Source organism: Dromiciops gliroides, chromosome 5 (assembly GCF_019393635.1).
Source record: "Dromiciops gliroides isolate mDroGli1 chromosome 5, mDroGli1.pri, whole genome shotgun sequence".
Classification (NCBI taxonomy): Eukaryota; Metazoa; Chordata; class Mammalia; order Microbiotheria; family Microbiotheriidae; genus Dromiciops; species Dromiciops gliroides.
The window spans coordinates 93,728,917-93,744,465 of NC_057865.1; the positions used below are offsets into that span (position 1 = coordinate 93,728,917).

Consider the following 15,549-nt stretch of genomic DNA (forward strand, 5'->3'; position numbering starts at 1 on the left):
GCAGGAAGAGAATTTACAGGTATTTAGTACAACCCCTGCTTTTGATAGAAGAAGCTGAAGCTCAGGGTGGAAAAGAGATTTATTTGCCCAAAGTCTGGCAGGTAGGAGTAGAGCAAGTACCACAATCCAAGCTATGTGACCCTGGAAACTTTGTTTACCTTAGTTTCCCCATCTGTCAAATGATTTGGAGAAGGAAATGAGAGATCATTCCAGTATCTTTGCCAAGAAAACCTCAAATAGGATAAGGAAGAGTTGGATACAATAAAAAATGACTAAACAATAACTACATATGGCAGACTCAGCTGAGACTGAGGGTAGAAGTACAATGATTGAAATAATCCCTACTCTCCAGGACTTCACATTCTACATGGAGCAAAGCAGTATACATGTACTTTTTGGGATTTGGCAGCTGAACAGGAGCAGAGATTAAAATGAAAAGTGAGACTGGGTGTTTAGGAGGGAAAAAATTTTATTTAAAAATGTACAAAGGAAAAATGTACAAAGGAGTCGTAGAATTAACTGTAGACAAAGAAGATTTCTGTAGACTCTGGGACTAATAGTCAGATAATAATAGAGAGTCAGGAGTAAAGAACCTTTAAAACAACTTGACCAAATAAGGATTAAAAACCAGGAAATAAATGAGAATATCATCTGCCAATTTCAGGTCCTCCTCAGACTTCAGGCTTTTCTGTCTTGCCCAGAGACCCTCTGGTTCTCTTTTATTGACTTAAATATGTACTTCTCTTTGTGCTTTATTACCAATCTACTCATGGAGGATTTGAGAGGCTGAGCCCCAGACTACACTTGGGGCCTAGGTCTCTAGATATATGGCTGGTAAAGGCTCAGACCAAAGAAAAAGGGAGTTGGAGTCTGGGAGCTGTCATGTGGCACATCACTGGTGGGAGCTCTAGACCACCACACCTAGTATATCATGGCCCAAAAAAATCTTATCTTTTAGTTGATATGAAGGGAATTAGGACCCAATGCTGTATATAGATAAAGTTTACATAAACTCAGGATAGATATGAACAAAAGAAAGTAGCTTGCCTTTTTTTTTTTTTAGCAAGGCAATTGGGGTTAAGTGACTTGCCCAGGGTCACACAGCCCGTAAGTGTTAAGTGTCTGAGGCTAGATCTGAACTCAGGTACTCCTGACTCTAGGGCCGGTGCTCTATCCACTGTGCCATCTAGATGCCCCGTAGCTTTCCTTTTTTAAAAACAATGATGTAAAACTGCAAAACCAATCTGAAGTTTTAGAAATGAAGGTTCTAATTAGCCATGCCACTCCTTTCTGTACATGTTTGTCTTCTGCCATGGCTCTTATTTTTTTCATATTTTCATCATACTTTTGCCTTAGCTCTCTTATTTTAGACTCTTTTCAGGTTTTGTCCTCATCTGTGGGGTTTGGGATCTCAGCATATTTTTCTTCCACTTCACAGACATCATTTTCTAAACACTGAGCGTATATTGCCTTCAGTTGTTCTTTTTTGCAGCATTTCCTCAGTTTTCTTGTATATGGCATCTGAAAAATATGTCCCCTTATTATCCTGCCTCATTTTCTCTATTATATCCAACAGCTCTTTCACTTGGGCTTCTCTTTCACTGCCCTTGGCTTTGTTATTGAATGCACAGTATCGTCCTTCACAGTCCTTAAGGAGCATTTTGAGGTTCACACTTGAGGATTTTAAAAAATCATCCAGTTCCATATCTTCCAGCTCATCTTTCTGAGTAAACAAGACCACCATGTGCTTTGTGACAGAGGGCCCAAAGAGCACCTTGACCCAGCAAACAGACTGCTTCTCTTCATCAGTATAGCGCCCCAGCTACAGTACCAGAATGATGGCATATGGCCCTGGGGAAGAAAGGATCATGCAGTGACTGATCTCATCACAAGTGGTCTGCAGGCTTTCCTTGGTGTCAAACAGTCCAGGCGTATCAATAACCACAAGGTCTTCCTTGGGCATCTGTTTCACCATCCTGTGACATTTCTTGGTCACTGACTCAGATAAAACTGAAGATACAAATCTTTTTTCCCCAAGGATGTTGTTCCCTGCTGCGCTTTTCCCACTTCCAGTTTTCCCAACTTGGACAATACTCAGGGCATTATCAGGATTATAGCACACATAGTCATCAGGGACCTGTGGGGATAAATTTGCCCGATTGAAAAGTCCATCATCTAGGTAATAAAGAAGGGTGAAGGAGGACACTTACAGGAGGGAATTGTTAGAAATGACTAGACTTTAGATGCCTAGTTAGCCTGTAACTTTAGAACTTTAAAGCTGTGTATACCTCCGTGACTGATTTGTGACTCAATGTAAACAGAAGTGGGCTGAGTTACAAAGAAATGTTCCATGTGGTCTGGAAATTTAAAAAAGAAAAGAAAAGATGAGATGAGATAAGGTAAGATAAGATAAGAGACAGAGAGACAGGGACAAGGACAGAGAGACAGGGGGACAGAAAGAGACAGAGAGAGAAACAAAGAAAGATTGGCATAGTAGATGAAGGATTGGACCATCAATCAGGAAAATCTGGCAAAAGTATTATGCTGAATTCAGGAAGACTTGGGATTAAAGTAGCCTCAGTTACTTACTGTCTATGTGTCCCTAGGTAAGTCACTTAACCTCTGTCAATCTTAGTCTCCTCATCAGCAAAATGAAGATAATAACAACATCTACCTCCCTGGGTTGTTATAAGAATAAAATAAGGTAAAATTGGCAAAATACTTTGCAAAACCTAAAGCAGTATATGAATGTGGAGACATTAACTTGATGAGTTAGATGATAGTGGGAAAGACATCAAGTTTTACCTAGTTGTCAGTTTGGTTTATGCTTGCTGTGCTATCATTATCATTTAATTATAATGTTTGAGGCACCGCCTCAAACTGCTAGCAGTTTTCCCTAATTATAGGCAAAGTAATTAAGGGGAAATAACTTTCCTCTAGAGATAGGCTTGCAAAAGTGAAAGGAGGTAGCAAAAGCCACAGTGTGTCCCATATGGGTGTGCAGGCAGCCTCCTGTGTTGGAATTGTATGCTTTCCTTACTTCCACCTCTTAGACACCCTTATTTCCTTTAATTCACTGCTCAAATAGCACCTATTTCATAAAGCCTTATGTAATTTCAATTCATGAAGGATCCTTCCCCAAAAAATTTACTTGGTATTTGCTTCTTAGGTTCAAGGATCTAGAGCTGAAAAGGACCTTAGCATTCTGAGCCCCTCATTTTACATATGAAGAAACTGAGGCAAAGGCAGGTTGTGACTAACCCAGGGTCACTGTGATGAAATAATGGGATTTCACAGATACTCAAAGACCCACCTGGAGATTAATCTAGACTGACTGAATCAAGTGAGAGTGATTGACTGCTGATTAGCCTACTTCAAGTTAACTGGATTGTAATCACACCTGGCTAACCCTTAAGAAGGTATTGTTCTCAGAAGCTAGACTGTGAACTCAACTTAAGAACACCTTCAAAACCATTGGATTTGGATGACACCAACCAATCAGCTTGAAGCAGTGTGTAAGGACCGCCTCTGTTCCACACCTACAAAAAGTTTCCACAATCAGCTTGCTAGAGAGTTCCTGATTAAAGCAGGCTCATGGAGGAGGACTTGAGGAAGACACCAACCAGGCTGGAACTCTAGGCTAGGTAGGACTTCATTTTCTTAATTTTCTGAACTCCATGTGAATACCTGTATGCTTTTAATAAATGTTTAATGCCTGGTACTGAAGCTTTTTAATTTAAGGTGATCACACAATCTAGATTTTAAACATCACATCACATAGCAACTTTCTGAAGTAGAATTTGAATCCAGATTCCTGATTCCCCACCCAAGAGGTGAAGTTGACTCTTGTTATAAGCATATTTTTTCTCCCCAATTAGATGTCAAGATATTATTAGGGAACAAAAAGATATTATTAGGAGACACCTTGTTTTCCAGAGGTAAGGCCCAGCAAGAAAGCCGTGCCCTGAACTTGGCATAACAACAATCCTTTGCACTCACCTACTAGATGATTTCACTCTGTGGCAAAATCACACAATTACTGTATTGATTTGACCAGCACCAGATGTTTTCTGGGCTGGGAAAAAAACCATTCAAGCTCAGAGAAGTACCCAGGTTCTGGTCATGAAATCTTGCTATGAATCAGCTTTTCTCATTGTTGCTGTTACCCCCTCAATGTCAGGGCTGCAGCTCACTGCATAGCCATTGGTATAAGTACTAAAATGTCCTCATACTGCCTTGGGTCACCCCCAAGGGCAGAGCCCTGGCATATGTGTCTATAGCAACTCCTTGCTTGCAAGTCATTTCCCTCACTTTGAAATTAAACTTCTGTTTGATTCCTGACTCTCCTGTCTCTAGCCTGCTCTGTTCAGCTCTGGCCGTCCACAGGGTACAGGCTGCCTTGGGTCCAGTTGACAAAGACAAGCTTCTTGAGGATTCCCTTTTTGTCTTTGTATTCCCAGTGCCCAGCAGAGTGAATGGCACATAGACAGGTCATAATAAGGGCTTCGTCCTGTTCTCTGTGTGTTCCTCTTTTCCCCCCCATTAAACCTAAGACAAGGACTATATCTTCTCCTTGTCTTCTTTTCCACTATGTCTAACACAGCAGTGGGCATACATTATGTACACACTAACTACGTGTTCTTCAAATGATAATCTTTTATCCACCAACCAAACCTAGTCCTTTTGATGTTCCTGAAGGTGGAGTTGACTTGGGTGAAACTATTGACTTAGCCAATAGTTTTTGGCTTTCTGAGCCTCTACTCCTTGCTCAAGACCATAGAGGAGGACAAATCCATTCAGCTCCTCTCCTCAATTCTCTGATTAGGATCAACCCCTGTCAAAGCCATAAAGTCATCTCCATTTCTCTTCGGTGCTCTCCAGTATCTCCATGAACTCTTTTCCATTCTTTGGCCTCCCTGAAATGAACATCCAGAGTTTTCAAGTTGGCCTTGATTGACCAGGTCTTCCCCTGGCATGGCTGCGGGTTCAGGACCTTTCCCTCCCTTCTCCACTGAATGAAACTTTACTGCCTTTTCTTCTATTCCTTAGGGTCCAGGTAGGTAACTGACTTGTTAATCTCTGATAAGCTAATTAATACTAAGATTTTAATGACAGAAAATGGCTTGCTGTGTTATCCCTCCCAGGGCCATTAATATTTTAAAAGCCATTGCATGGAATGCAATGGTTTTACCCAAAGGAATGAAGCTTTAATGGTGTCATTTCAGACCTGTTGGTAGGCCAGTAAAGATTAGAATTTGGGTAAGGAAACATTGTGGCTCAGATCACATGGGTAGCTGGCTGCCTACATCTGTGGGAGTCTGGTCCAGTCTCTGACATGTCTGCTTTGGTTCCTAGGTAGCCATTTCTGGCAATGACCCTGTGAGAACAATAAACTTTATATTGTTTAAGATTGTTTGGTTGTAGTTTAATGTCATATTATAATGTGTGAATCCTATGACTCCCTCTCATAAAAAGAGTTGCTATAGAAATGGAGAACAAAGAAATGGGTACAGCAGAGGATGTTGCCTTGTCATCTGTTTCCACAACTTAATTAAATTCTTAAAGCCCCCATATTATATGTGAATGTAACCTCAAGGCATGTGCTCCCCCGCTTTAGCAAAATAACTCCTTTCTTAATATAAAAAAGCATATAATGAATGTAATGGAATACTATTGTGCTATATGACATGATGAACAAACAGATTTCAGAAAAACCTGGAAAGACTTACATGAACTGATGGTGAGTGAAGTGAGTAGAACCAGGAGAACATTATACATAGAAACATCCACAGTATGATGATGAACGGTGATAGACTCAGCTCTTCTCAGCAATACAATGATCCAAGACAATTCCAAATGATTCATGATGGAAAATGCTAGGGGAATCTAGGTGGTACAGTGGATAGAGCACTGGCCCTGAAGTCAAGAGGTCCTGAGGAGTTCAAATCTCACCTCAGACATTTACTAACTGTGTGACCCTGGGCAAGTCACTTAACTCCAATTGCCTTAAATATCCAGGGCCATCTCTAGTTGTCCAGATATATATCTTGTCACTGGACCCAGATGGCTCTGGAGGAGAGAGTGACATTGGTGATTTTGCACAGCACTTTCTCACTTAAATCCAATTCATTGCAAGTCATGACATCACCCCTGATGTCATGGTCTTTTTCAAGAATAAAGGACAAACAGGGGAAGCTAGGTAGTGAAATGGATAAAGCACCTGCCCTGGATTCAGGAAGACCTGAGTTCAAATCCAGACTCAGACACTTGACATTCACTAGCTGTGTGACCTTGGACAAGTCACTTAACCCCTATTGCCCAGCAAAAAAAAAAAAAAAAAAAAGAATGGGGAAGAATAAAGAACAAACAACAGCAGATTTATACTGAGGAAGAGGAAGGAATTTCCTTTAAATGGTAACTGTGTGACCCTGGGCAAGTCAATTAAACCTCATTGGTGCTCAAAAAAATGGTAATGATTAGAGGTGGTTGAGTATAATCCACTCCAATTCTGGACTTTTATGAGAAAGCATTTAAAGTGAAAGGAAAACTGCCATGAAGCATTTGGGTAAAAAAGGGAAAAAGAAAAAGAAAAGAAGAAAATGCTATCCTCTTGCAGAGAAAAACTATGGAGTCTGAATGTGGATTGAAGCATATTTTCATTTTTTTGTTGTTTTTTGTTTTTACTTTCTTCTGGTGTTCCCCTTTTGTTCTGATATTTCTTTCACAACATGACCAATATGGAAATATGTCTAACATGATTTTTAACCTATATCAGATTGCTTACTGTCTTAGGAAAGAAGGAAAAAAATTGGAATGGAAAATCTTACAAAAATGAACGTTGAAAACTAAATTTATATGTACTTTGGGGTAAAATGAAATACTATGAAGTAAAAAAAAGAAGAAGAAACATATAAATAACACACTGGTTACACCCACTAGGCATAAGTTTCATATAGATAAGTTTAGGTGGCCCCAAGGTACAGTCTGAGCTTACCCAATGTGAGTACCCCAGATAAAGCTCCAACTCCTCCCTTTGCACACAACTATACCCTTCAAAAATTGTATTAAAAAGCCTATGATTTTGTCCACTGATTAGTCAGCCCTAATCATAGCACTCTAGTCAGCTTGGTCACTGAGGCTGATTCACTAACAACATGGGGGAGCCCCACATGACACTGCCAAAGGGGAACCATGATCCGGCTTTTGAGGGACCTTCCTATACCCCTATAAGTATAGGCAGTTCTGGGTGAACAGCTCCTACCAGTCTTGCCTCAGTGCAATCCCTGGCCCTAGACGTTTACAACTTCCTTTATAATAAACATGATGTATTGTGCATTACTCTTGACTGAACTCAAGTTATTCAAGGCACTGGCACTTCATGTTATGTTTTGACAAATGATTGCAGAAATCATTTGTGGCAGAAATGAAAACAAATCCCTAGTTCTCTGTACAACATGGCAGATCTCTTGTCCCTCTCTTTATCCCCATTAATAGAGTTTGGGAAACAATCAGTTTTGAATTTTACTAGGGGGAAAAGCATTGAGCTTAGAAGCAGAATAAGCTGTTTACTTTTATCTCTGTCATTAATTGAATGTGTGACTTTGGGCAAGTCATATTATCTGCCCGAGCCTCAGTTTCCTCATCTGAAAGGAAAGGAGGTTATCTCTAAGTTCCCTATTAAAACTGTGATTCAGAAACTTGCTTACTATTGTTTGGCATATGAAGATAGCCAGATAAGTCCCTGTCCCTGAGAGTCATTGGGAGGATTTCCATCCCTGGTCAAGCAGGGAACATTTTATTCTTCAGCTTTGTGCTTTCCTCTTTCTCCCAGTCCCAGAGCCTCTCAAGACACCACACAGGTGCCATTGGGTAAGAAATAATAATAATAATAAAGCTGGAGAGAACTCAGCCTATTCAAGCAAAGAGGAAAGTAGGGACTCCTTTGCCACCTCTCAATTCCATCCCCTCATTGTCATTATCCTGGTTAGTTATGACTTATCATCTCCTGCCTGGACTATTGAAATCTTCCTAGACTTCTCCCCAACACCAGTCTCCCTCCTCTCTAATCCATGCTTCACAGGGCTCCTTGATTAATTTTCCTAATGCACAGGTCTAATCACAAGAAGATACTGACTACCAAAAGAAAATTAATAATAATCTATGGCACTAAGTCTGTCTATCTCAGTTATACATTCAAGGCTCTCCAGAGAAGCTGGTTCTAGCCAGCCAGGATGTTTTCCTTTCCCACTAATCCTCCTATACCCTCTAGGCCACACAATATGAATTACCATTCCCCAAGGTTATTTGTTCCTTGAAGTCTTTTCTCTTGCCCTTCCTTCCACACAGAATGTATTTGCTCAGTCTTCTATCAAATCCTATGCATCATTTAAGCCTCACCTCAAAAGCTACCTCCTCCTTGAAACTTTCCCTCATCACCCCAACTAGAAGTGACTTCTCCCTCTTTTGAACCACCATAGAATTTTATCAGTCAACAAGCATTTATTAAGTATGTACTAAATGCCAGACACTGTATTTAGCACTGAGGATGAAAAGAAAAACCAAAATTAGTCCCTGCTCTCCAAGGACTCACAGTATAAAGAGAGCAGCAATATGCAAACAACTATGCCCAGCCAAGCTATAGACAGCCTAGATTGGAGACAATCATCAAAGGGAAAGAGTTAAGATTACAGGGACTGGAAAAGGCTTCTTTTAGGAGGTTGGATTGTAGCTTCAACTTGAAAAAGGCCAGGGGGAGCAGAAGATGGAGAAAAGAGAGGGGAAAATTGCACACATGAGGCTCAGCCAGTGAAAATGACTGGAGTCAGGGGATGTCACTGCATCATCATAGGGTATGTGGGGGAGAGAAAGATGGGAGAAGACTGGAAAGGTGGGAAAGGACCAGGCTATAAAGGGCTTTGAACAACAAACTAGAATGTTTTGTATTTCCTCTTGGAGGTGAGAAGGAGCCACTGGACTTTATTGGATGGGGGGATGAAGTGGTCAGACCTGCACTTGAAAAAGGTTAATTTGACATCTGAGGGGAGGGCAGACTAGAGCAGGGTGGGAGAAATAATTATTAATAACTGATAACTTAGAGACTTTCAGAGCCCTCCTTACCTCCCCACCATGCTCCCTTTCATTCTAAGTCCTTCCTGTTTTTCCTGAAGGATTTTCCTGATGAGATTTAGACTAACTTTCCTGCACCAGACCACACCCAGGTGGAAGCTATTGTGTTCAGCTCACCTTAGATGAGTCAATATCCTTTGAATTGATGACCTTATTCAGACATACTTTTCTTTTTTTCTTTTTTCTTTTTCTTTTCTTTTTTTTTTAAAGTGGGGCAATGAGGGTTAAGTGACTTTCCCAGGGTCACACAGCTAGTAAGTGTCAAGTGTCTGAGGCCGGATTTGAACTCAGGTCCTCCTGAATCCAGGGCCAGTGCTTTATCCACTGCACCACGTAGCTGCCCCCGACATACTTTTCAAGGACCTGCAGTCCTTTGTTTTAATATAGCCCACCTACAATCACATCAACCAATTAGATTTGATTGCTCTTTGATGGCCCAACTACAGTTAGAAGGTAATATATAAAAAAAAGAAGGTAATTCAAGCTGTGAGTCCACCCCATTTTGGTCTTTGGTCTGTGAGAGATGTCCAATGACCATCCTTTTATTAATAGACCTTATTATTAAAATGATTAAATTACCCAGAACCTATGTCTCTCAAAATTTTCTACATCACAAGGGAGAAACATGAGGCAGGGAGCCTAAAAAGAAAGCTATTGCAATAGTCCTAGGTGAAGTGATGAGGGCTTGTACTAGGGTAATGGCAGTGTCAGTGGAGAGAAGTGCACATAGATACAAAGGATGTTATGCAAGTAGAAGTAACTAGACTTGGAAACAAATTGGAGGTAGGGGAGTAAGAGTAAGGAGTCAAGGATGACACCTAGTATGCAAGACAGAAAGATGACAGTACTATGGACAATAATGGGAAAATTAGGAAGAGAGGAAATCTTGAGGGTAAAGGATAAGTTCAGTTTTGGACCAAGTAGATTTATGATGTCTATGAGATGCCAAATTCAAGATGTCCAATAGGAAGACATAAATGTGAGACTGGAAGTCAAGACAGTTGTCAAGGCTGGATAAGTAGATGTAGGAATCTTCAGCAAAAACATGATAATGGAATCCATGAAAGGTAATAGTATAGAAAGAGAAGAGAAGAGAGCCTTGAGGGATAGAGGGAGATGAAGGTTTATGGAGAAGGAGACTTGGGAAAGTTAAGAAGAGATAAAAAGTTTTGGAAAAGCCACTATAGGAAATAGCATAGTAAGTTAATTATGGGGGTATGGAAGGATTGTCTTGTAGTGAGGTCTCAGTTGAGAATAGATGTCATAAACTTGTAATGGGCCCAGTCAGCATGGTTTTGAGTTTTCTCCAGCTTCTTTCAGCAGCATGAGATTAGAAGCAAAGGCAGCAGATGGTGGGAGTAACAGAAGGCTGAGGCTTGGTAGGGCAAGGTGGATGATAGAATAAGGAGACAAGAAACTCCATAAAGGAAGACAGTGTAGACATGAACTGGTTCACCAAAGGATCTAGATAGGGAAGGGAGAAAATACAGCCAGTGCAGGGGTGATAGCATGGGAGAGAAGGGAAGGGCATGAGAATTAGTGGTAATGGTGAAGGTAAAGGACAGGTTTTGGAGTTGCAAGGCAGAGGGAGAGGTGGAATGACAACTGGTTGTGATGACATAAGGGAATCTTAAAATTCATGGAACTCTAGTGGGTGCTGCCAATGTCAATGGTGCTATTCATATGGGACTTTGTACTACTCAGATCAAATTTGTCAAATACAGTCTCATACCACAGCCATTTGTGCACAGGCTTATACTCCCTGGGTCTCAGATTCCTCATTTCATCACTGAAGGAGTTGGACAAAATGACTCCTAATGTCCCTTCCAGTTTTAACAGTTTATGAATCAAGGACTTAATTGTACTGTCAGATAGCACTGTCCACATAGGCAGACTTAGGAGTTGCCTTAGGGCACAATTTCCTTTTTTGAAGGGAGAAGGAAAGGAGTTGAGAAGGGCCCAACATACTCTCACTTCCACTCATTTCTCTAGCTCAAAGCACTGAAAAACTTGAAATGCAAAGGATGTGGTTTTTTAAAAGGGAATCTCATTAAATCATTGTCATCCATTTATACCATAGATTTGATAAATTGATCAGATGATCTGCTGGCTGAGAGGTGAGACTGTGGCACAACTGATGGGTTAATGTGGATAACAGAGAGAGATGAAGGCAATATAAAGGAGGAAGATCTGCATATTTCAGGGGTGCTCCATACCGGGGGGTCTTATATCTCCTCCAGAGAGAATCACAAAGCACAAAAAGGGGCACTTTAGAGGGAAAGGCACAAAATGGGAGCTGGAGAGTCACTAGACAGCCCTGTCTCTTACTGTATAGTAAGAGACACTTTATATAGACATTTTAGTAAATTTTACATATTCAGAGTTTTATCTTTGTAATTTATTTAGAGGTCAGCATAGTAGTACTAAGGTGTTCTCCAAAAGCTACTATGGGGCCATTAAATGTGGGGTTTGGGGAACATTTCCTCCGCAGGGAAATAGGATTGATTAGGTGACTTTCATGGAAATATTCCCTTGTCATGATGTGGGATGACCCATAAATGAAACTGCTCCAGTGTGTCCATGGGGCTCCAAAAGGTAACCCCCATCTCTCTGAGACATGTAGATGTCCAATGGACTAGCTCTGGTGGCCTAGGCATTCTGAGCCTTTTGGAATCTACCTATGATTTGTAAGCACTAGAGTATGAGGAATGGAGGAAATGATACTCACTGGGCTGGCAGGTGTACTCGAACTGGATCCCATCTTTGGACAATGGTGAGGTACCAAGGCTGGGAGTGGGAGAGAGAAGAGACAAAGACAAATACTCATCTGCATTTTTTTGGACATTGATAGAAATACTAACATTTAATCAGTAAATTTGTATTCATCACCTGTTTTGTACCTGTATTCCCATAACTATGAATAGCCCTGCAGAAGTTACAAATGAAATATGAGAGATGTGCACAAGAAGCTGACAATCTACTTTGGGGGGAAGGGGAGATAAGACTTATACAGATGAAATAAGCCTTGACTGTGTGGCATAGATAGTAAATGTCAGGAATTACAGGGGCAAGGATGATCAATAAGGACCACCACCTCCAGGAAGCCTTCCCAGATCATCCTAAGTAGGGATGATCTACCATCCTCTGAACTCATGTATGTGTGGGCTGTGTAAATCTCAAAGGCCTAGTTCTTTTACCTTAAATTAGACTTATTTATGTGTCATATTGTCACTATGAGATTCTAAAATCCTGGAGGACTTTTGTCTCAGTCACCACACACACTCTTCCACAGAGTCGAACACAGTGTCTTGCTCATAGAATGCATTCATTAAAGCTTTGTAAATTGTAAAGTGACTTTAGCACGACTTTAAAAGCAAGGCAGGTTTCTTCTAGACTAGGGAAGGAAGGCTGAGCATTCTGCATTCTGCTCTGTTAATACAAAAACGATGGAGGGATGCCCAGGCCTCCTCATGAAGTACCCCAAACAAATCTGGTTTCCTCAGGATATCACCCAGATCTCATCAGGGAGATACAGGTACATAAAGAAGAACATCCTAACAATGGGGTCTTCTGAAATATCTGAGACCCATCAGAATAGTTCATATTTTGATAATGTTTTAAGACTTAAAAAGAGCTTTCTTTTCAACAGTGTTGAGTGAGACCAAAGAGAAGGCCTAAGACAGAAGCCCAAGGATGCAAAACAACCTTTACTTTTCTAGGCATGTGGGAGCAGCAGTACATACTCACAAGAATATAATAAACTACATCAAAGCAAAATTGAATGATATGAAATAATGAATAGCAAGTTTTCCTAAAAAAGAGAAAACAGGCAGGATTCAGGTGGAAAACACAAGATATGATACCAGATTTTTTTTCTAATATTTCTAACATTGGTTTTAATAAATTTCTTTCCTCCTTCCTCTTTTTCTTTCTTTTTCAATGTATTTGTTTTAAGGGTTTACTCTCAGGTAGCAGAGATGGATAAGAAGATATAAGGGCAAGGAAATCTAGGAGATGAAAACCCAAAGATATCAATAAAATATTTATGTTTTTAAAAAGAACCTGCTGCTTCCTTTGACCCAATTCCATTCTCACCAAACACCTTCTGATCTGTAATTTGCTCTCCAGAGTGAAACTGCTCCTGAAATTGTCAGCCCTGAAGATGCATATTGATCATCTTACAAGAACAACACTCATTTGAAATCAACTAATTTTCATTCTAATTTAGCAGTTCGTTTCTCATGAGTTTAATTGTAATGAATCAGTTCCCACCAAAGCCCAATTACTCCTCACTTATAACTGATCAAATTCAAGTATTTAACCTTGAAAGTTGAAGGTCCCCCCAGACCCTAGATCAGTGATGACCCCATTGACATTCAGACCTCCATGAGGCTTTCTGAGCAACCAGGCACCCAGCCAGTCTCCCTCCCTTTAATACTGTCTGGTCCCTGAAGCACTAGGGTGGTTGGGCCAAAGTTGCCCCACAGAGTAGAAGGCAGTCCTGCTCTCCTGGCCTTCCCAGGCTGGCTCCCCTGTGCACAGAGTGAAGCTGCCATTGAGATTCTGGGACTATGCTGAGCAGGGCAGCCTCACCCACTGCTACTATGGATTTAGTGCTGAAAGGACCTGAGAGACTATCAAATCCACACTCCTTATTTTACAAATGAGGAAAGTGAGGTCCAGGGAGACTCAGTGATTTAAGGTCACACAGCCTGTAAATGTCTGGGATAGGATTTCAATCTACATCTTCCTAGTCCAAATTCTATCCATATTTACCATCTGTGTAGGACACCAATGGGAAGTCCTTGACAATCTCAGTGAGGGGTAACCAGGGGAGGAGAATAATTTTTTCTAAAAATCATTGAGGGCAGCTAGGTGGTGCAGTGGATAAAGCACCAGCCCTGGAGTCAGGAGGACCTGAGTTCAAATCTGGCCTCAGACACTTGACATTTACTAGCTGTGTGACTCTGGGCAAGTCACTTCACCCCAAAATGAATAAATAAAAATCATTGGAGCAAGGATCATTTACTTCATTAAGGTTTGGTAAAAGAAAGGTATTAAATTGGAAGAAGTAGATAAACTACCTTCCACCACCATCACCCCTCCAAGGGAAGAGAAGTTAGCCCAAAGTGTGTCAAACTGACTCATTCTTCCTCTCATAATCCCAAAACCAGAAATCCATGCACCTTTTCTTCCAGTGCCCCTTCACCTGACTCCTCTAACCAAACAAATCTTTTCCCAGGTCCCCTGCTATTTCCCAGCTTACTGTCTCCCAGAGAGGCAGAAAACGTCATCTCCTCTGAGCTGGTAAAACAATCTGAAGTGCTTGCTTTCACTTTGGTTTCTAAAATGCAAAGTTGTCTTCACCTCAGAAAGCTCAGGAAGTATCCCTAACCACTGAACTCTGGAGCCCTCCTGTGGCAGTATTCTGTAATAAAGCCTTCTAATTCACTATGAAAAGATCTGCAGTGTTTCTAGATGATTTACTGAGCTGTACAAGGTCTACCTAATCCCCTATTGCCAGCTGGCCATGGTTCTGAAATTCCCATTGTCAGAGTTACCTGGAGGACCTGTGACTAGCCCAAGGTCACACAGGTGGCAAGTAGCAGATCTGGGATCTGTACCAAGACCCTCTAATTCCACATCCAGTGTTCTTTCCATTACTCCAGGAGATGGGGATTTATCTCTAGAAGACCCTTATGCAAATTCACTCAACATTCAAAAAATATTCCCTAACATTCTTCAGAGAACCTATAGTAAATGGTCCTGGGTACACAAAAATAGCATGACCCCAACTATGACAAAAATGATCATCTCTCTTACCCAAGCAGGGCTAACATTCCCAAAGACAAATGCTTTGTTGTGTGACAATGGATGCCTTGATTTGTTTGAGTCCCCAATTATCCAGATAGGCAGAACAACTGTATAAGGACTGGTTTCATTGGCCAACACACCAACAACCCTTTGCCTGATTGAAAGCAATCCCACCTGCAGATACAGGGAATCAGTAACACCTGACTACAGGGTATGCAAGTATGGATATGGACCTTCAGCTACTCCTAACTTTGGAATAATCCTTTTGTTTTAAGAAATCTCCTTATCAAGACGTCTTCTAATCAAGCCTTGAACTGAACTGCCTCCTTATCAAAGGCCACATCCTTCACACCTGCAATTATACACACACACACACACACACACACACACACACACACACACCACTTTAGGAATGGGCCTTTCTATGCACACCTTTCCTCCAAATTCCTTACCTGCCCTAATTTAAACTATATAAAAACCCTTGCAATCTATTATATTGTGTCCTATTCAGCAATAGGTGGAGAGCACCCATAATCATGTGAGATTTTCTTCCCTGATTAATAAAACCTTTCTTTTAATTTTTACAAGCATTGTCTTTCTCTGGTTTCC

The 15,549-nt window shown here is 40.9% G+C and overlaps 1 protein-coding gene across 1 annotated transcript; it reads right to left on the minus strand.

Moving 5' to 3' along the window:
* Positions 1 to 1,196: 1,196 nt before the first annotated feature.
* Positions 1,197 to 14,457, minus strand: LOC122728053 (GTPase IMAP family member 7-like). The gene is made up of 3 exons (XM_043966135.1): positions 14,393 to 14,457; positions 11,855 to 11,913; positions 1,197 to 2,137 (listed from the first exon to the last, which is right to left on the minus strand). Exons 1-3 carry the CDS (start codon positions 14,418 to 14,420, stop codon positions 1,823 to 1,825), a joined length of 402 nt encoding a protein of 133 aa, XP_043822070.1. The 5' UTR covers positions 14,421 to 14,457; the 3' UTR covers positions 1,197 to 1,822.
* Positions 14,458 to 15,549: the final 1,092 nt, after the last annotated feature.

Excerpts from the sequence above, each read along its gene's own strand:
- LOC122728053 (XM_043966135.1), bottom strand. The coding sequence starts at position 14,420 with ATGACGTTTTCTGCCTCTCTGGGAGACA. Across the intron at positions 11,914-14,392 it reads TTCTGCCTCTCTGGGAGACA|CCTTGGTACCTCACCATTGT; the intron begins GTAAGCTGGGAA and ends TCCCACTCCCAG. Across the intron at positions 2,138-11,854 it reads CGAGTACACCTGCCAGCCCA|GTCCCTGATGACTATGTGTG; the intron begins GTGAGTATCATT and ends TTATCCCCACAG.